The sequence below is a fragment of the Malus domestica genome, chromosome 15 (genome assembly GCF_042453785.1).
Source record: "Malus domestica chromosome 15, GDT2T_hap1".
Lineage (NCBI taxonomy): Eukaryota > Viridiplantae > Streptophyta > Magnoliopsida > Rosales > Rosaceae > Malus > Malus domestica.
The window spans coordinates 15,844,840-15,864,883 of NC_091675.1; the positions used below are offsets into that span (position 1 = coordinate 15,844,840).

General features: G+C 37.2%; 3 protein-coding genes across 3 annotated transcripts; 1 reads left to right on the forward strand and 2 right to left on the reverse strand.

Moving 5' to 3' along the window:
- Positions 1 to 463: 463 nt before the first annotated feature.
- LOC103400730 (profilin-2) lies at positions 464 to 2,076 on the reverse strand. Its single transcript, XM_008339386.4, has 3 exons — positions 1,688 to 2,076; positions 1,007 to 1,144; positions 464 to 819 (listed from the first exon to the last, which is right to left on the reverse strand). The coding sequence occupies exons 1-3, from the start codon at positions 1,814 to 1,816 to the stop codon at positions 685 to 687; spliced, it is 402 nt and encodes a 133-aa protein (XP_008337608.1). The 5' UTR covers positions 1,817 to 2,076; the 3' UTR covers positions 464 to 684.
- A 581-nt stretch (positions 2,077 to 2,657) lies between these two features.
- Positions 2,658 to 6,208, reverse strand: LOC103400729 (derlin-1). Its single transcript, XM_070814106.1, has 7 exons — positions 6,012 to 6,208; positions 4,877 to 5,012; positions 4,720 to 4,793; positions 4,377 to 4,470; positions 3,631 to 3,759; positions 3,359 to 3,519; positions 2,658 to 2,980 (listed from the first exon to the last, which is right to left on the reverse strand). The coding sequence occupies exons 1-7, from the start codon at positions 6,026 to 6,028 to the stop codon at positions 2,860 to 2,862; spliced, it is 732 nt and encodes a 243-aa protein (XP_070670207.1). The 5' UTR covers positions 6,029 to 6,208; the 3' UTR covers positions 2,658 to 2,859.
- Positions 6,209 to 12,214: 6,006 nt separating this feature from the next.
- Positions 12,215 to 14,822, forward strand: LOC103400735 (uncharacterized). The gene is made up of 2 exons (XM_008339392.4): positions 12,215 to 12,944; positions 13,919 to 14,822. Exons 1-2 carry the CDS (start codon positions 12,349 to 12,351, stop codon positions 14,577 to 14,579), a joined length of 1,257 nt encoding a protein of 418 aa, XP_008337614.3. The 5' UTR covers positions 12,215 to 12,348; the 3' UTR covers positions 14,580 to 14,822.
- The last annotated feature ends 5,222 nt before the right edge of the window (positions 14,823 to 20,044 follow it).

The window sequence follows — 20,044 nt, forward strand, 5'->3', positions numbered from 1 at the left end:
AAAGCCAAAATGGGAGGATTTATTCTTTGAAGACCATTGGTTACCAACTAGCAATGTGACTTGTAAGTGCATCAATGACTAAGAATTGTTTTACGCAATTGGGATATCACATCTGCAATATATTAAGCGTATGACGTATTGTTATATCAAAAAGTTAACATGGTTGACGCATATTATTAATTTAAAAATATTATTAAAATAATATTTATGTTATAAATAAATTTCTTTCATCTCGTCGACGCGTCCTTCTTTATATGCAATGCAACTAGTAGTTTGATTCATTATTGTACCAAACATGTCGAGCACATCTCATGACTTTTGTGAGAAAAATAAAAAACCAAATCATAAATTCACAACCAGCGATTCAAATATGTGCTGGCAAGCTTTTGCCAGATAAAGATTCTTTAAGAAAAACCACAAGAGATTAAGGGAAATACGGAGGGAATAAAAGGATACAAAAATATATCATGAAAATATAGAGTTTATGCAATATTCAAACAATTTCAAACATCAAACTGCTTTTAGTCCTTGTCACATGGTTTGTCTGCAACAACTTCACCACCAGTTTTTAGGGTTTTGGATGAAGGAGATGCAAACTGGGAACCAAAACCCCAAAACAAAAAGAAAAATAAGATCCAAAATTGAATGCTAGGAGATCATGAACATGGTAGAATATTATTTAGCCTACAGGCCCTGATCAACAAGGTAATCGCCCAACCTCTCAACAACCATGTTGCACTGCCCTGGAGTCACTGGTTCTTCATAGATTCCAAATACTAGAGCTTGCCCAGTTTTCTTTATGGTGATTCCTCCAGAGCCCTAAAAAAACCAATTACAAAGGATATCTTAGTTTAAAAGTTGTGCAATAAGTATGTGTAGTCCGATTATGGAACCGACAAAAGAACAAATTGTTGATATGAAATCGATGATGTGTTGACATCATTATAGTTTACAACATGTATTGATACGTTATTGATACATTATCGACAATATGGGAGGCTCGTACCTTCTTTCCACGAATGACAGCGCCAGGCTCTCCCTGGATTACCATGTACTTTGTGCCTCCAAGGTGCAAGCCAGTTGGAGCAAGGTGGCCCGGTTCCTCAAAATCCTTGTTGATACCAGTCATCTCCTCTGGCTTAAACTGCATGTGAAGAATGATATATAATGAACCCTAATTAAATCCACAAGCACATGCATTTCTGTATGAAAAAGATCAACCACAGATTCACAATGCTGCATGTGTAATCAGCTACATTGAACACCAACCAGCATACAATAAGGACGGCCATATAAGTATATTACGTTGTCAAATTGTGAGCACATACTATTGATCATGACAAAATATGCTTGAATGTGTGTCTCGCTTCACATTAGGACAATATAATCATATATTATGTGGCAATAAGAAATCAATATCTTATGATATTTTGAATGTATGGATCAGATGAAGTAAAGCATGTAATGCAACTATGTTGAACACCAAACAACATACAACAAAAACGATGATAATATACTATGTTGTCAGATTGTGAACATGGATTGTTGATCATGACTATGCAAGCTTCGAGATGGTCTCTATTCACAGTGTGACGATATAACCAAATATTATCTAGCAACACAAGTCCAAAAAGAAAGCACAAGGGAAGGCACGCAAATAGTGAAAGGTAAAGAGGTAGGGTTGGACCTGGGGGAAGGAAGAGCTCTTGGCCCAGACACTGCCATCAAGACCGATGATGGCAGCGGCAGTGAGATGCTGTCCCTGGCCGTCAATATCGCACATCAAGTGGTCGTCCACGTAAGTCTGCCACGACATTTTCGATTACCTCTGATGTTGTAGTGCAAGAGTCTGCCTTGTGTTATGCTTGTGTTCTTGTTTGTTGGTGTACAGATAGCTGTGAGAATTTTTCTGAAGGAAGAGGTGATTTGTTTGTTTGGTGGAGTTATTAATATTGTGGTTTGGACTCCATTGGGGTTGGCTTTGAGAAAGCAAATTATAAACAGAGGGAGGAGAGAGAAATGTGGGGGGAGGGGAGAGCCTTGAAAGAGAGAAACATGGATCTCATCTGATGGCTCACCTCCATTCTCTCTCTATCCTTCATATTTCATGCTGCCACGTGTCACTTTATCCTTGGTCTTTGCACTGTTTTGACCATTTTTCCTCTGTTTCTGTTGGAGAAATATTGCCATTTATCCCAAATCTCCTCTCTCAAATCCATCCATCAATTACCCTGCCAGAAATTGGCAACAGAAATGCTTTATTCCCTCTCTCTCAAATCTCCAAACTATCCCAGAAAATTGTACAACCAAGAACCAAAAGTTGTTTAATGTTGTAGTTCGACTTTGGAATATACGTATGTTCTTCAATCCGTCAATATAACATAGATAACACATAAATGTCATTGTTGCTACTGAAATGCGTAAACACGCTGTTGATGCATTTTCAACAACATGTCTATTCTTTATTGAAGAACGAATATTTTGCGCCAAGAATTTCTAATAAAGGTTGATAACAAGATTATCACATATCATCTGTTGGATCAATTGATATCAAAAATTTGAGGCCTCGTAATTAAATTCAAACATATGGTGCACCGAGAACGAATTAAATTGGTAAAAAGATTTGTAGCATTCGTAGCAACTCAAACAATCTGTAGTTTGTTTGAAATATTCTTCATTTCTCTTCACAAGTTCAACAAACTATGAAAATGTATCCTAATGGGGAATTTTTACTACAATTGCAACAGTTAAGGCCTTTATGACCAAATTGCTTCCTTTCTGCTTGTTAGTTTCGGACTCCACAAAAAAGTGAGAAAGTTTAAATGATCTGAAAAATCTCAGCCCCATTACAGGTCGCAATCATTCGCTAAGTCGATAAGACCTCCCTCTGAAAGCCACACCAGCAGCAGCTGGGGCAGGTTCTTGGGTTCGGCTAGTTGGTGGAGGAGCTCCTATCCTCCATCTTGCGACTATTTTACGTCTGTGCAGTATCAGTTAAGGAAATCTTTATGTGCAAACTACATTCAAGTGAGTATGATTAGTTGACGAAAGTGAGAAATCAATTACCATGTGGTAGACTGCCATTAGTTTTGAAACAGTACCGCTAAAGCATGGCGATGACCCAGAAAAGAGAATGACAACTAACACTGCCATACGAGGATGATTATGATACATTTACTTAGGTATGCTAATGTGGATATCTGACTACAAAACTAAAAACTTGACTACAATGAGCTACAAGTAGAATGCAATAGAAACAGATAATATGTGATAGAGAATGAATGACAATATGATAGCTTCGCTTTTGCATGAATTTACTTTGCAATTTTAAAAAGTAGATGAATAAAAGTAAGGATACACCCATCTTGGAGTCTGTAATATGTTCTTTCCACCTGCCAATGGATGCAACACAGTCAAGAAGTAAAACAGATGTCCGGCAATGATTCCCAGCAGATCTGGCATAATTGGGGAACCAAAGATGACGTCCAAAGCAAGCATTGCCCAAGGTAGATAAAACGCCTGCAATCACAATATACAGATTGCATGCACCATTATGAATACGGTAGATGTAGATAAATTATAAAAGAGAAGCACCCAAGAGAAACTTTTATTGTATACCAATGTGCATACCTTAAGTTGCACGAGACCATATATGTTGATGTTGGCATTCGGAAATTCTCTACTCCAAACATAAACAAGCATGAACACGAGAGATACCCCCAAGAAAGGAGAATAGAAAATAGGGATAGCAGATAAAACCTAAAATTTCAAGACAAGAGTAAAAGGTGAAAACAGGATATATGATTGGCGTACAATTCAATGACAATAAGATCCTATCAAGCTACACTATATGAGACATTATCACATGAGCAGCAACTTCCTTAAGTTTCAAACTTTCAATAGAAGATTTCCCTATCATACGAAAGGTTGTAATAATAGACTGAACACGAGAGATACCCCCAAGAAAGGAGAACAGAAAATAGGGATAGCAGATAAAACCTAAAATTTCAAGACAAGAGTAAAAGGTGAAAACAGGATATATGATTGGCGTACAATTCAATGACAATAAGATCCTATCAAGCTACACTATATGAGACATTATCACATGAGCAGCAACTTCCTTAAGTTTCAAACTTTCAATAGAAGATTTCCCTATCATACGAAAGGTTCTAATAATAGACTGACACTGAACAGGAAGATGAAGAGTAAAAACCAAGTAAATCGGCCTTTTGAGTTCAAAAAATCAATTCCACTTTAAATTCTAGACAGCTTTTGAGATTGTAAGTTAGCCTGGACACCACAGAAAACCGTATTTGACCTTTTCATTCAGAAGAAAGAGATTAAATTGCAAAATATGATGAAGATAACTCACGCACCAACAATGTCGTGGCTCCAAATACCATCATCCACAAGAAATCTGCTGTTCGTCGATCAAATGGTCCCTTTTCAAGTTGAACCCCATATCTTGCTCTGTAAAATCATTAACATTTTCATATTACTGCATGATTAATTAAGTTCCCTTATTGAATCCATTGATCCAATACTTAAAAGAAGAACGAATCTATCTCCTATGCTGCATAACAGGGAAAATTGTATGCTTTCTAAAAGGAGAGGTACCACTTTGCTGCAAAGGCACAAAAAAAGATACAAGAGTATAGACTGTGACAAAGATCTATTTTCAATTCATCTGACTAGGTATCCTATAGAACTATAACTTACATCATCAGAAGGCGGATTCCAAAGTTGACGGAGAAGTTTCCAAGGAAAAAGAAGTTTGTAAACAACCTCCAAACCTACAAAGAATGGTGAAGTTAAAAATCCAATTGATATCTTAACAACTATGCACAAATCTTAAATTATCTGATGGGATACATACCTGGAAATGCAAGAATACTAGTTTATGTACTAATGCAATACTTTTCCAATCATAAAACCCCAATTGAAAGGCTGTAGTTGCAATTACACAGAGGGTACCATAAGCCTTGCTTATGGGTGGGAGTGACCGATACCATCTGAAAGAAGCAAACAATATATGGTTGTAACTTGTGATTGGAGCAACTGTATCTTCAGGAAAACAATAAGATGCACAAGATAGCTGGATGATCGTAATCAATCATTGTGGACAGGAGCGGAGCCATTCATATGAAGATAAAATCATACACAATCATACACTATATTGTTATCAAATGACTAAACCACTTGTTGATATGCTAATTTCAGCCGGAAGTTATACACCCATAGCAATGCCTAATTCAACTCATCCAAAGAACAATATACGGCTAAGGTGATATATGACTTTTGCTTCAACATGCTGCCAAGTAAAAGAAAATCTGAAGTTGGGTTCTTTTTCCTATACCCTAGTTTTACTGTTTTGAGGGAAAACAATAACAGATGCTGAAGCAAGCTCGATTATGATAATCCATCATTGCAAACCGGAGCAGAGCCATTCATATCAAGATAAAATCATACACAATTTATCAATCATACACTATATTGTCATAAAACGACTAAACCGCTTGTTGCTATACTAACTTCATCTGGAAGTTACACCACCCACAACAATGCCTAACTTATATCATCTGGCCAATCCGCAATCACAAAACCCCGATTTCTTCGGGTAGCAACTCAAAGTCTTCAAGGCCATGAAACCAGTGCAAACACACTAACAAATTTAGTATAACCAACACTAGCATCTCAAGGATTCCATTTAAGAATTGGGTTTATCAACTTTCCAAAAAAAAAAATCTGGGTTTATCAGATTGTACATTAACACAGTTGAATTCAAGTCTAGGGTATAAAATTGCTGCTAAATCATAGCTAAACAAAAACACCATAAAATGCAACCTGAAGCAGGCTAGTACAATGTAACAGCACCAAAATCAAAACCCAATATATTAATTCAAGTATATTGGCAGAGAAATATACATATGTATACGTATATATCACAAGAATAATAATCCATGAATCTGAGAACGAGATAGAAAGAAGAAAGAGGAGGGTATAAGTATTACTCGGCAGGAGAAGACATGGCTGACCCAGAAAGAAATTAATTTGAACGGTTACCCAGTTGAGATCTCTCCTCTAATTCCTAATTGCTCGGTTCGACCAAGTAACTTCGAATTGAAGGAAAGGGAAGAAGAGGTTTGCTCATACAAGAACGACGACCCCAGAAACCAGAAGCTTCTCTAAGGCTATCGCTTTCGTGCACGTTTTTTGGTACTCGCCGCACGCGCGAACAGCTTGCAATTGGGCCGACTATGTGCATGTTTGGGTTAAGGCCCTATGGGGCTGGGCACTGACCCAAAGGTTACCGTCTGGATGTGGGTATCTGGGCTACTGAGTCAAAAGGTTACTAACCCAAAAGTTGGGTTCAATATGGGGAAAAATAAAACAAAATTTACGTACATAATAAGATTTGGGGTGTGATATCTACACTCCATTTTTTACTTCTCACACACCTTTTTAATTTCCGGTCGTTGGATCGGATGAATTGAAGAAGATCAAGAGATAGAAATCAATAAGGGGTGTGTGAGAAGTCAAAAACGGTGTGTGGATAGCACACCCCTAAGATTTAGTGGCGGATTCAAAAAAAATTACTTGGTACAGATATGCATCTTGGTCTCGAGTTCTTGCCTAAATTTCTTGATGGGTGGATTTTAGCAACGGTGGGGTCAGAGACATCGAGGAGGGAAATTTGGGTGAAGTGAGTGAATTTTGTGAAATGTTGTTGAAATGGAAGAGAAAAGCCGAAAATGACTACTGGTTTAGGTAAAAAAGAGGCTACGCAACCTCACGCCACCCTGCCTTGCCCAACTGATGCGTGGGCAAAATGTAGTCATCTACGGAGATTTTTCGAAGTCTGGGTGGGTAGCTGCGCACCCTTGCCATTGAACGGGTCCACCCTTGTGTATCTACATTAGAGCGAGTGAAGGCTATTATTACCCTGCTCGCCATTTTACTACTCATGAAGTTGCCCAGGACTACACTGACGTACGTGGTTGTTATGGGAAGCAAGGTATTGGGCAAAATACTTCCGCAAGGGCCGAGGTAAGGCAAAGAAAGAAGTAAAGTGTTGTCCAGACTTAGGCATCTGTTCTAGCTTGAATTAATCATTCCTCTTCAAAGTCAAATTTTGAAAGCTTATTACATCTTACCCCAGATACTGTTCATGAATCCGCCACTGATAAGATTTGATATGACAATGCCATTTCTGCTATAAATTATTGACTGACGAGAGAAAAGTTGCATGAAATATTTTATATGCACGTACATCTTCATCATACGTTTCACCTAATTGATCATTATGCAGAGGGTTCTAGAGGGTCCTAATTCATCGTTAAGAATTAGTTAGTGTTAAATTTCCATAATTTATGGTTTGCTTTTGGAAGAAAATCATCACTGCACCAGTCATGGTCCTGGTGGACCAAACCAGACCTGCCCATCTTCCTAATAGATTATATATATATATATACACACAGAGAGAGAGAGAGAGAGAGAGAGCCCAAATGACCTGTCTGCTGCTGCTGCCAACTTCTCATACATTGATACCTTCTCCAGCAGCACCATGCCGCTTTGCTCAAATGCTTGCCTGGAAATGTTACCAGGAAAAGACCCCTGAGTTGGTTTTTAAATATCTTGATCTGTGTCCTTTGTGGATTCACCAAAACTTTGTTTTGTGTCAAAAATACAACCAAATGGATTGTCCCTATGTGCTTTTATAACGTTATCAAACATCGATTTACATGCCAGATTTTTTTATGCTTAGGATCCACCATACAGTGCGTTTGATTTTCATGTACTACACGTTTAATGTACACTAGCTTGCTAGGCCATGCGATTTTCACACTTTTATTTTCTTCTTCTGCACTCTAATTTTTTCCATCTCCACTTCTTCGGGTTCTCTTGTTTTTCTCTCTTCATTCTCTATTAAATTGTACAATTCTAAATCTAGGAACAAAGGAATGAATGGTAAAGAAGTAAATAGGAGGGCAAAAATTATGACTTCCGTGATAGTGTTACCTACTGATAACGTCAAAAGTAGTTATTGTAAAGAATTTGTTTTCCTTTCCATGATGAGAGTTCAACTTTCGTTCAGTTTCACGCTTAAATATAAGGAGAATTTGGTTTTAACATGCATTGATATTCAAGAGAAAAGTTTTATTACTCTTGCGTTGCTTTGGACATGATGGTAACTCTAATGCATGATACAATATCTACTCTCACATTTTGGTGATAGTTCGACTCACATATGATTTCACACAACTAAAACCACTCGATGCTGACCTTCACAATCACAACAAAAGTTCGACTGGTCTTGCTTTGGACAGATTAACACCCGTAACTTCTATGAAGTGACAAACCTACTACCTAGTTCGCTTAAGTAATTACCCCTTGGATCTTAATTAGTGGATGAAATTAATTTTGTAAACTCAGAAGCCTCATGATGCTTCTTGTCGTTGCAACACAAAGCAAAGCCAGCCGACAGAGTGGTACTATATTGACAAACATTGTCGTTGCTATTGCCTATTATTTTTGGCTAATAATTAATTAAGGATGTGGGATTAAAAGTTAATATATGAGGAGAAACCATTATTATATAGCTTTATCGGAGTGAAACATTTGGTAGCGTAGCAATGCAACAACCATCATGGTTTGAATGAGACAGTGCCAAGCAATCAAATGTGGTATGCCTACAAGCTTGCTCCCCACAGATTTAAAGTGTGCCCACCCGTGACGAATTAGATAAGGTTAATTACTAGTGAAAATTAATAAAAAAAAAGTTTCATTAATCATCTATTTAATCTAGTTATTTACCTTTGTTATTTCTATTGTTTGGCAGTTTGAAAATGAATTAAAAAAAACACTTTTGTTCGTAAACGCGATTGTTAGAAGTGCTTTTTGAAAAAATATTCTAAAGTGTTTCATGAAGAAGCATCATCTCTTAAAAAAAAAAAACACTTCTACTTATATTAAAAGGACTTTCAAAGAGTTAGTAATGGTTTTAGTGTACTAGTGGGATTATGGTATTTTCCAGCGAGTTCTCTCTTATTGTTCTGAACAAAAAAAAGAGTGTGTTTAATGAAGAAATAGTGGTTGATGATCGAAAATTGATGTGTTGTTTTGCTTGCTTAAATTTTTAATGCACGTAACAATTAATTCCAATAATATATAAGTTTTTTCAAACCAAAAAAAAGAGTTCAAATCTAGAAACCTCCCCCACTAGCAGTGGTGAAGCCAGAATTTATCGGAGGGAGGGGCGAACTTCCGGCAATTTGTAAACCCAATCTCAGTGAAGACATCACTTCGGCATTTCCCTCTTCATCAAAATCACACTTGAATAGATAGCAATAACGGCAAAATGCGGTATCTTTTACTATACTATACTCCAACCACTTAAAATTATCAAACCAACGGGTGACAAAACATCGATTATTGCTAACTTTTATGGGCATGATGTGATCTTTAGGTTGACAAGGATTGTTTTGGAGATAATGTCGGCGAATTGCTTCACGATAATTAGGTGAATAATCAAGCATTCAATGTCTATGTCCAGGGTTTACATGAAGATTAGACAGTATTTCATCCAACTCAGTGACCTCACTTTGTTGGGAACTACCCGGAATACTCGAAGAAGAAATATTTGGAATATTCGAAAGAGGACTACTCGGAATATTCGAAGAAGGACTAGCCGGAATATTTGAAGGAGGATTTAAGCTGTTTCTTATAGTATCGTTCCATTGTTTAACTGTATATGAAAAAGAAAAGAAAAAAGTCTTAGACTCTTAATTCTAGAGTAAGCTATACTATAGTCAATATGAGTACTAACTAATTAAACCAACAATTCAATTAATCAATACCAATATTCATATAAATTATTTAATACACAAAAATTCAATTAATAGATTATATATCAATAATCAAGAATTCAATTTTTACTCTAGACAATAATTTCATTCATCAATAATCATTCATAGGATTCATATTTATATGCAAAAATCAATAATCAATAACTATATTAGTGTATTACTCTATGATTCTATATTAATTAACTAAAATTTTGTATTAATTAATCAATTAGCGTTAGAGATAATATAAATTAGAAAGTTAAAAAATTTACCTAAAATTGAGAGAGAAGTGGAAAACCAACCCATCAGGTTGGCTGCTGTGCTGAAGGTTTTCAAACAGTGGGGTGGTTTTCAAAAAGTGAAGGTCTACTTTGAAAAATGGAAGGCACGGGGACAGTGGTCCCCTTTAAAATTTTCTATTTTTTTAAGCAATTAACGAAACGGCATCGTTTGTTTAAGGATTTTTCTTTTTTTTTTAAATACTAAATGAAACGGCATGAGGGATTTAAAAAAAAATTCCATAAGTTGCTGCTGTGCAGCAGCAAACCCAGAAACCGATCCACAGATTACAGTGCAGCTATTCATTCCGACGAGACCAGAGGGGCGGAACCACTTTCATGGGCTTAATTTCCGGCAAGGGGAGGGGCGGCCGCCCCTCCCAGTCCCTCTGTAGCTTCGCCACTGTCCACTAGTGACAAAATGGATTAGAAGAAAACATTCCAAGATACACGAAAAACATTGCCTATGACATTTAATTAAAATTGACAGTGGAGAAATTAATTGTTTTTTGGGGCCATGCATGCACCTTGAATAAGACTTAGTAGTGTCCACCTTTTAATGTTGTGCACCGATTATAATTTTTGTTGTGAAATCCCACCAATCTTTTGTCCACTTGTTCCAATTTTGCTGAATTGGGGAACTTGATTTTCTTCAAATTGTCTTTGAATATAACCAGCCACCCTGTTTTGTCCAAATCCCAATCAGAAAATATTCTTAATTCATGATATATTAGAAGAAAAAGTTAAAAATATGACACAATATTTATGACATTTAATTGTCATCATACTCGAATACACAAATAATTCAATGCGCAATTAACGGTTAAAAATGTTAATCACATTAAAAATGAAATGATTTATATGAAACAAGAATATTAAACTTACAGCATTTCACTTCAATTATATATCTACACTGTGCAAGTTTATCTCTTCGACCGTCACTTCGATAGCATTGTAAAGATTATGTCCGTACTATGTAAACTGCTTTCGTCATAAACAAGTGTCCTGAGCGCCGATTAGACGGTGCCAACAAAACCAAAGGCCACGTGGGCAGCCTTTACTGCTCGTTTATTTACGGCGCGTTGTTGTCCAATCCAGGTAAGCTTTTGAATGACGAGGTGGTGTGACAGCCTTTACCAAGCTGTGCCTCTGACCCCACTTGACTCTCTTGTGGGATCCATTTCTTTTTCCTTTACTTGCTCATTTGCATTTTTTCCTTTACCCCGTCGGGCCCGTCCTTCTTTTCTCTTTTTTGTATCATCACTTTTTATGTCTTGGTCAATCGCCAACTCAACTTCAATTGTCGCAACTCAATGTTAATCCAAAGGCTTTTTCAAAAGTCGGATTTTTTATAAATTCTTGTCATTTTTTAATTTTGATATAATTTTTATAATATTAGCGTAAAAATTAATGTTAAATTTTGAAATGATAGAAAGTTTATAAAGAATCTCATTTTAAAAGAGTTTCTTTTGAATTTGGATAGTGCTAGAGAAACTAAATTGGTAGACAAAATTTTGTAAATTAAGGGCTAGTTTGGTATTGCTGTATTTTGAAAAAAAATTGTTTCTGCTGTGTTGTGAGAATAATCTCATTTTGCTTCTTCACGTTTTCAGCTTTTTTCACCTAAAACTGTGAAAATAAGTTGTTTTTAAGTGTTTACCAAACACCTTTTTTAGCTCAACTTTTTTTATACCCATTTTTTATAAAAGCATCTCAATATCAAATCAGTACTAAATGACATGGAAATTGATAATTGAATTATGACTGAAACGTTGGTAAACGTGTTCATTTCTATTAATAATACATCATTAATTTGTAAATTTTATTTACAAATTTAGTGCATTTAGCATTATCCTTAGCATTTCTCTGATATCCAAGACAAAGACTTTTAGGAAGCAAAATAATCCACCAATTGTAGTATAAAGTATAATTAAAAGGAAAATTGAAGTAGAAAAACATCTCCTACCCCTCTCCAACCCCTCCAACCCTTCCAACTACGACCTCACCTGGCGACAATACAATACAGAGAATATCCACTCCACAATACAAACATAAAGATAAAACGGAAACCAAAAAGTGAAAAGTTAACAATGGTTAGTTGGTAACATGCAAGCAATATAATCCCAACAACACAACCTCCACTTTTCAGTCCCCTCACTCCTAAAAGCTGTCTCCTCCTCCTCCTCCTCCTCCACTCCCACTTCTCAAAAACTCTTAAACTTTCAATGGATCCGTGTCCCTTCGTACGGCTCAATGTCGACTCTCTTGCTCTTAAGCTCCCCCACGCCACCAGACCCGCCGGTCCGGGAGTCCACTCCTCCACCACCCCTTGCTTCTGCCATCTCAAGATCAAAAACTTCCCTCCCCAAACCTCCATTGTCAACCTCTCCACTTCCACCGGCGACTCCCCGCCGGAATCCTCCACGTCCGCTCCCGGCTTCCACGTGGATCCCACCATGCTCAGGAGGCTGGCCGGGAAGACCGTCGCTCTCCGGGTCTCAGTTTATACTGGTCGGATGGGCCAGACGTGCGGCGTTACTAGTGGGAAGTTGCTCGGTCGAGTCCAACTTAACATTGACTTGAACTCGGCCAAGGCCCACTCAACCGCGATACACAGCGGGTGGGTGAAATTAGGGAAGGACTGCGACAAGCCCTCCGCCAGGCTGCACTTGATGGTTCGAGCTGAACCAGACCCCCGGTTCGTTTTCCAATTCGGAGGTGAGCCGGAGTGCAGCCCGGTGATTTTTCAGATTCAAGGGCGGGACATACGACAGCCCGTTTTTAGCTGCAAGTTCAGTGCGGACCGTAACTCCAGAAACCGGTGAGTTTTCCTTTACTTGCGGTTCTGGCGCACTATAGTCATGAGTGATTGACTTGAGCTAACGTGAGCCCTGAGTAGTGGTTAACCTGAATGCGTAAATTATTCTCTTTTTTCTTTTTCTGTGTTTCTTTTTTGGGTGAGTTACTTTTTTATCTGTGTCGTTTTTGGCGATTTGGGTTTTGGATTACGCATTTTTGGGGTGGCAGTATTAGGTGGCGTCCAAGAGTCACATGCCCAGTTGGTTCAATTTTTAGGATTTTACGTTCTTTCTTCATGCTAGTTAGTGCCTCTCCATGTGTTTTCTTTTTTGAATTACTTTCTTTTTTACTAAATTGAGTTAGTCGTCCTGATAATGTTAACGAGAAATACTTTAAAATAAAACGATTGAAAAAAAATACGCAATACTTGTAATGGAACATTTCACCTGGTTTGGATATATCTTCGTCGTTCTTGTTCAATCTTAGCAGACTGACTGTATATATGGTATATTGAATTACTTAACAATCACTCATTAACGGTTAAATATGGCCGTCAGATGTCATTCCAACAGATCTGACAAACCGAACAAGAACATGGATGTATTGTAGCCAAGTCCATGAATGTCTGGTAAATTGGTTGCTTGGCTTCAAAGATTTTGCTGTTAATTTTCCTGCTTCCACCAGCCGAGAATGTTAACTGAAGCAAAACACCAACCAAATGATTTGAAACAACTTGGAAGTATTTTCGAACTATTAGCGGTAGTTGCGTTGCATATCCAGTCAAACAGAAAATCCTCAAACTGTATCTTTCATAGTCTGATTAGATTCCCTCCCATGTGCCTATGTATTTGGTCTCAAATTCTACATGTTCTGTTTAAGATTATATTCCTGTTTTTGATAGTTTCCTTCCTCTGCCCTAATCCCTATTAAACAAATTAATTAAACTAATATGATCATAATGATTAATTAATTCTTGATCTTGTGTGGAATCTGCAGATCTCTCCAATCAGATTATACCACCATTAACAATAATAGAGGATGGATGAGAACATTATCTGGTGAAAAGCCATGGAGGGAAAGAAAGGGGTGGATGATAACAATTCATGACCTATCCGGCTCGCCTGTGGCGGCCGCTTCCATGATCACTCCCTTCGTACCCTCTCCGGGCACTGACCGCGTATCCAGGTCAAACCCTGGAGCGTGGCTCATCCTCCGACCCCATGGGTTCTCAATCAGCAGTTGGAAGCCATGGGGCCGTCTTGAGGCATGGCGCGAGAGAGGGCCTATTGATGGCTTGGGGTACAAGTTTGAGCTTGTCACTGACAATGGGCCTAGCAGCAGCATTACCATTGCCGAAGGTACAATGAGCGTCAAAAAGGGCGGACAGTTTTGCATCGACAGTAGGTTAAATAGAGATTCAGGTTTGAAATCGAGGTCACCCGTGAAAGGTTTCGTGACGGGGTCAACCGTGGAAGGCGTAGGAAAGGTTAGCAAGCCGGTGGTACAAGTCGGAGTGCAGCATGTAACTTGCATGGCTGATGCTGCTCTTTTCGTCGCGCTTTCTGCCGCCATTGATCTCAGCATGGACGCTTGCCGGCTGTTTTCTCATAAACTCCGAAGGGAGCTCTGCCATGATGAGCAGAATTGCTTCTCCTAATTAAAACTGGTTTAAATCTTAATTTTCTTACTAATTCATCCTCTCTGCCGCTGTAACAACCAATTAGTTTTTACTAAGTTTGAGCACTGAAATATGCATTTTTTATTTTATTTTTAATTTCATTTTTTCTCCACATTCTTTGATTTGATTTTCCTGGTTTTGATTCTGCCAGTGGTTTTGGTGTTGGTTACACCTAGTAAATGTATTAGGGAAATTTATAATATTACATCGTTCTGTGACCTATATACAAGAAACTTTCAAATAATATAGGCAAAAAAAGAGAACTGTTTGTAATTTTATGGTTTATTGTATTTTCCAGAGGAAATTGTAGCAATCCCTCAACTTTAACCTAATTTGAATAATGATCCTCAACTAAAAATCCGTGACAATTGGTTCTCTAACTCATCCAAACATGCAATTGTGGTCTTTTTCGTCAACTTCGTCAGGATTTCCGTCGAAATGAGACACATGTCATGCACGTGAGGCTAAATCAAGGGCCAAATATAGAAACCCAAATAAGAAAGTTGTAGCAATGGTCCTTCAATTTTAATTCAATTGGAGAAATTGTCTCTTAAATTTAATCCAATTATAGCAATGACCCTTTCACCATGACTCATTTTGACGGAAGTTCTGACGGAATTGATAAAAATGACTATAGATGCATGTTTTAATAAGTTAAGGTACCAATAGTCACAAAGTTTTAATGAGTTATGGACAAACGATTTCCTATGAATCTTAAAAACAAAAAACAAAAAACAAAAAACAAAACTCAAATATCATCTACATCACCTCGGTATCCAAATCTATATATCCACATTACTAACACAAAATCAATATCAAATCCATCCACATTACCTATACATTTGGTATTAAATCCGTCTACATTATCTACATATTTGGTATCAAACTCATCACATTACATACACGTTCAATATCAAAATGAATAATGAGAACCTTAGCTATTAATTGAACCCATCAGCTCAATATGATAAGTTTTTAATAAAAGATCATATAAGGGTGTATGTATTTTTCCTAAAATATTATAATGCAAGGGGTTGAAATCTACTTTTCTGTTTAAATTGCTAGGCTATAGAAATTAGCTTAGGATTGTGCTAAGTGTCATGTATTAGATGTGTGCCATGTGTTACAAGTGTATTAGATTAGTTAGTTATATGGGGATGTATTTATATATAAACAAGTGATGTAATAATTCATTAATCAATATAGTGAAATATTGAAGAAATACACTATCTCTCTCTCTACTTTCTCTCTCAAAACTCTCTATAAGATTTGTTAACATGATATCTTCATCGGTGACGGTTAACTCCTCCTGTTGACGACGATCCTTATGCTTTTGCTTCTGCTTGTATCTGTCATTGTTGGTGTTTCTGTTCACGTCTCTGTCACTCGTTGTTGTTGTTTGTACTTTGAAGCTATGTCGGTGCTAAGTCGGTGCACGAAGTCGGTGAATGAAACCCTAATTTCTTTGGGTTTTCTGTAAGTCGGTAGTTAATTCCTTGATTCTTGCTTCCTTCGGTGACGATTGTGTTACTATTTGTTGGAATTGTAGTTTGTTGGTATTGATTCTTGATTCTTTGATTGTCGATCTGTTGGTTTCTTCTCGTTGAAGCAAAGTCTCTCGTTGATTGGTTGTGTTCATATACAATGGTTACTATTGCTCAGTTAGCGCTCACTCAGTCACCGATCTCTTCGTTGATTCCTAATGTTGGAAATACTGTGACTGTGAAACTTGATGATTCCAACTATGTTACATGGAATTTTCAAAATGGAACTCTTGTTAGATGGCAATGGGAATTCTTGGGTTTGTTACTGGTTTCATTCCTTGTCCAAATAAGTATGTAGATTCTGATTCTGCAGATGAGATTGTCGAAAATCCATCAGTGATTATTGATGTATACAAGGTTTGGAAGATTCATGACAAATCTTTAATGACTCTTATCATTGCCACATTATCCACTGCTGCTTTATCTTGTGTTATTATCTATTAAAGTTCCAGAGAAATGTGGACTAATCTCAAAGAAAGGTTCTCTAATATGACAAGAACTAGTATTGTTCAGATGAAAATTGATTTACAGAATATCAAGAAATGACTAGAATCTATTGATTTGTATCTGCAAAGAATTAAAGATTGTAGAGACCAACCTGTTGATGTGAGTGTGCTGATTTCATATGAAGATATTGTAATTGTAGCTCTTCGAGGTCTTCCTCCGAAGTATAATACTATTAAAGTTGTCAGCAGGGGAAGAGAAAACCTTGTTTCTTTTAAAGAACTTCGATCACAGTTAAGAGCTGAAGAGTCTACATTGGAAGAAGTGATTAAGCAAACTCCTGCGATGACTGCCATGTTTGCAAATTCTCAAAACTCTGGTTTTAAGGTTGGTAGTTCTTTTGGATCAAAGCCATATCCTGAAGTTGGTACTCAGACTGATTGTCATTTTCAACAGATGCCTCAACTTCACCAGATGCCTCAATTGCAACAGATGCCTCCATTTCAACAGCTGCTTCAATTACAACCAGTTCAACCAATGCAATTTTCCCAATTGAATGGACCATTTGCATATGTGACTCAAAATGGTTCAGGGACATATAACAACTTTCGAGGTGCTAATTTTAAACCAAAAGGCAAAGGGAAAAAGTTTTATTCTAGTCATCCACAATTTTTTCAGCAACTTTTGGTCCATGGTTCTTCATCATCACAACACACCCTCTACAACATCAGTCTTTTCAGCAACTGTGCAGTTCAATGCCAACATGACAAGTGTCTCAACCATTCTAATTTTGTCAAATTTGCAACATAAAAGGTCATAGTGCTCTTACTTGTTTTCAACAAGGGTGTCAGATATGTCACTAAGTTGGTTATACGGTGCAACCTGTTTTGACAGAAACAATTCTCCAAGTCCATCTATGCCTATACAACATACTTTTCCATCTTATTCTCAACAGTTTCAGTCTTCACCTTTTATCATGCCTCTCAATGCATAGAATCATGTCATGTCTGGTTCTACTCAGGCTCCCAACATGATGGCTTCTTTTTCTTATAATCCTGTTATGATGATGTCTCAGCTTGTGCCCTCTTGCAATGACTACATAAACCAGTGTTTCTCTTTCTGCATCCCAAATTGAGTATTGGTTGCTGGACTCTGGTGCTACAAATCACATGACATTTGACTTGTCTAATCTCTAAATGGCTACTCCATATTCATCTTCTGATACAGTAACTGGAGCTAGTGGTAAAGGTTTGCATATTGCTCATATTGGCAAATCAACTATCACTTCAGTCACATAATTTTCATTTAAAGTCTTTCTTACATGTTCCCAAGTTGTCTCAACATCTGCTCTCTATGCATCAATTATGCAAAGATAATAATTGTAGGTGTATTGTTGATGAATTCTTTGCGTGCATACAGGACAAAGTCACTCAGAAAATTCTCTATCAAGGATTGAGTAACAATGCAGTTTACCCAATTCATGTGATCAAGACTTCCAAAGCATCTCTAGTAGCTTATATAGGTCAGAAAATAAACTTTACACTTTGACATTGCAGATTGGGTCATCCTACCAATTCATTCACTAAGGTAGCTCTTAGTAAAACATATGACAACCCTCACACTTGTACTGCTTGCCTGCAAGGCAAGTTTACTAGACTCTCATTTCCCTTAATGGCTTCAAAATCTATTGTTCCTTTTAAAATTATTCACTCTAATGTCTAGGGACATGCTCCTAGTATGTCTATAGAAGGTTATAGATATTATGTTTCATACATTGATGAATGTACCAGATACACCTTGATATTCCTATTAATGAATAAAGCTGCTGTTTTTGAAACTTTTGTTCAATTTCAAGCTTTTATACAGAATTCGTTTTCTACAAATATCAAAATTTTCCAGAGTGATGGTGGGGAGAGTATGTGAGTGCTTAGTTTCAAGCTTTTCTTAGAAGTAAAGGTATTCAACATCAAAGGTCTTGTCCATACACTCATAAATAGAATGGCCTAGCTAAAAGAAAAAATCGCCACATTGTTGAAACTGCCATAACACTTATTCAACAAGCATTACTACCTTCATAGTTTTGGTATCATGCTTGTGCCGCAACTATTTACCTCATCAATAGGATGCCCACCTCTATATTGTCCATGCAGTCGCCATTTGAGATATTGTATCATTCAACACCTAAACTAGATCATTTGAGAGTGTTTGGTTGTGCTTGTTATTCTTCTTTGAAACCATATAGAACTAATAAGCTTGAATCTAAAACCACTACCTGCATTTTTTTTGGAATATGCAGCACAATTAAAGGGTTTTATTTGTTATTCTCTTCAGGATCATAAAATCATTGTGTCCAAACATGTTTTATTTGATGAACATGTGTTTCCTTGATTCCATAAGATCTCTAGCTCTCAGTCACCTAAACCTTTGGTTGTGCATCCCACTACTTTTCATCATCCACCACTGGTTCCTATTCCTTTCCCATAACTGTTTTATCAGTCTACTTCTCCAACAAATGTTACTCAGTCCTACTCTCAGTCAACAAGTGACCTTGTCTCTACTGGTGGATCTCTACAGTTGGTTCAAGACTCTACCTCTACATAAGTGCCTCATTTTGAGTTATATCCATATGTGTCCATGTCTCAAGCACCAGAGTTACAACATGTGTCTTTATCCTCAGGAAATGTTCATCCAATGCAAACTAGATCTAAGTCTAGCATTATCAAGAAGAAGCAAGTTTTCAATGCTCATGTGCAAGAAGATTCCTCTGTTAGAGAGCCTCAGTCCTACTCTGCAGCTTCTAAAGTTGTTCACTGGAAAACAATTATGCAAGAGAAGATGGATGCCTTAGTTCAACAGGGCACTTGGAGTTTAGTTCCACTTCCTCCTAATAAAAATGTGTTAGGGTTTAAATGGATATATAAAGTTAAATAGCGTCATGATGGTTCGGTTGCTCGCTATAAAGCCCGATTAATGGCTAAGGGGTTCTCTCAGGAAGCTGGCCTTGATTTACTATGAAACATTTAGCCCTGTAGTTAAACCTACTACAGTGAGGCTTATGTTATCTCTAGCTGCTTCAAAAGTGTGGAAACTGAAACAAATGGATGTCAAAAACGTTTTCTTACATGGCTTTCTTGACAAAGAAGTCTTTATGGCTCAACCACAAGGCTTTGTGGATGTTGATCACCCTGAGTATATTTGTAAACTTCAAAGGTCTCTTTATGGCTTAAAACAAGCTCCGAGAGCTTGGAATGAGATATTTACCAAGTTTATTTTATCTTTGGGGTTTCAATCCTCATATGCCGATCCATCATTGTTTGTGAAGTCTACTGGCTAGTCCATTGTTGTTCTCATTTTGTATGTTGATGATATAATTTTAATTGGGAATGTTGAGAGTCATGTTCAAGCTATGATCAGTCAATTGACCAAAAAATTTGATATGAAGGATCTTGGTCTGTT

What these genes read in the sequence shown, in the direction of transcription:
- LOC103400730 (XM_008339386.4), bottom strand. Translation starts at nt 1,816, where the DNA reads ATGTCGTGGCAGACTTACGTGGACGACCACTTGATGTGCGATATTGAC. An exon ending in AGAGCTCTTCCTTCCCCCAG is followed by an intron (nt 1,145 to 1,687) that starts GTCCAACCCTAC and finishes CTTCACATGCAG; the next exon opens with TTTAAGCCAGAGGAGATGAC. An exon ending in CTGTCATTCGTGGAAAGAAG is followed by an intron (nt 820 to 1,006) that starts GTACGAGCCTCC and finishes TGGTTTTTTTAG; the next exon opens with GGCTCTGGAGGAATCACCAT.
- LOC103400729 (XM_070814106.1), bottom strand. An exon ending in GGAATCCGCCTTCTGATGAT is followed by an intron (nt 4,471 to 4,719) that starts GTAAGTTATAGT and finishes ATGATTTTACAG; the next exon opens with AGCAAGATATGGGGTTCAAC. An exon ending in TTGGAGCCACGACATTGTTG is followed by an intron (nt 3,760 to 4,376) that starts GTGCGTGAGTTA and finishes TTGAAATTTTAG; the next exon opens with GTTTTATCTGCTATCCCTAT.
- LOC103400735 (XM_008339392.4), top strand. Translation starts at nt 12,349, where the DNA reads ATGGATCCGTGTCCCTTCGTACGGCTCAATGTCGACTCTCTTGCTCTT. An exon ending in GACCGTAACTCCAGAAACCG is followed by an intron (nt 12,945 to 13,918) that starts GTGAGTTTTCCT and finishes TGGAATCTGCAG; the next exon opens with ATCTCTCCAATCAGATTATA.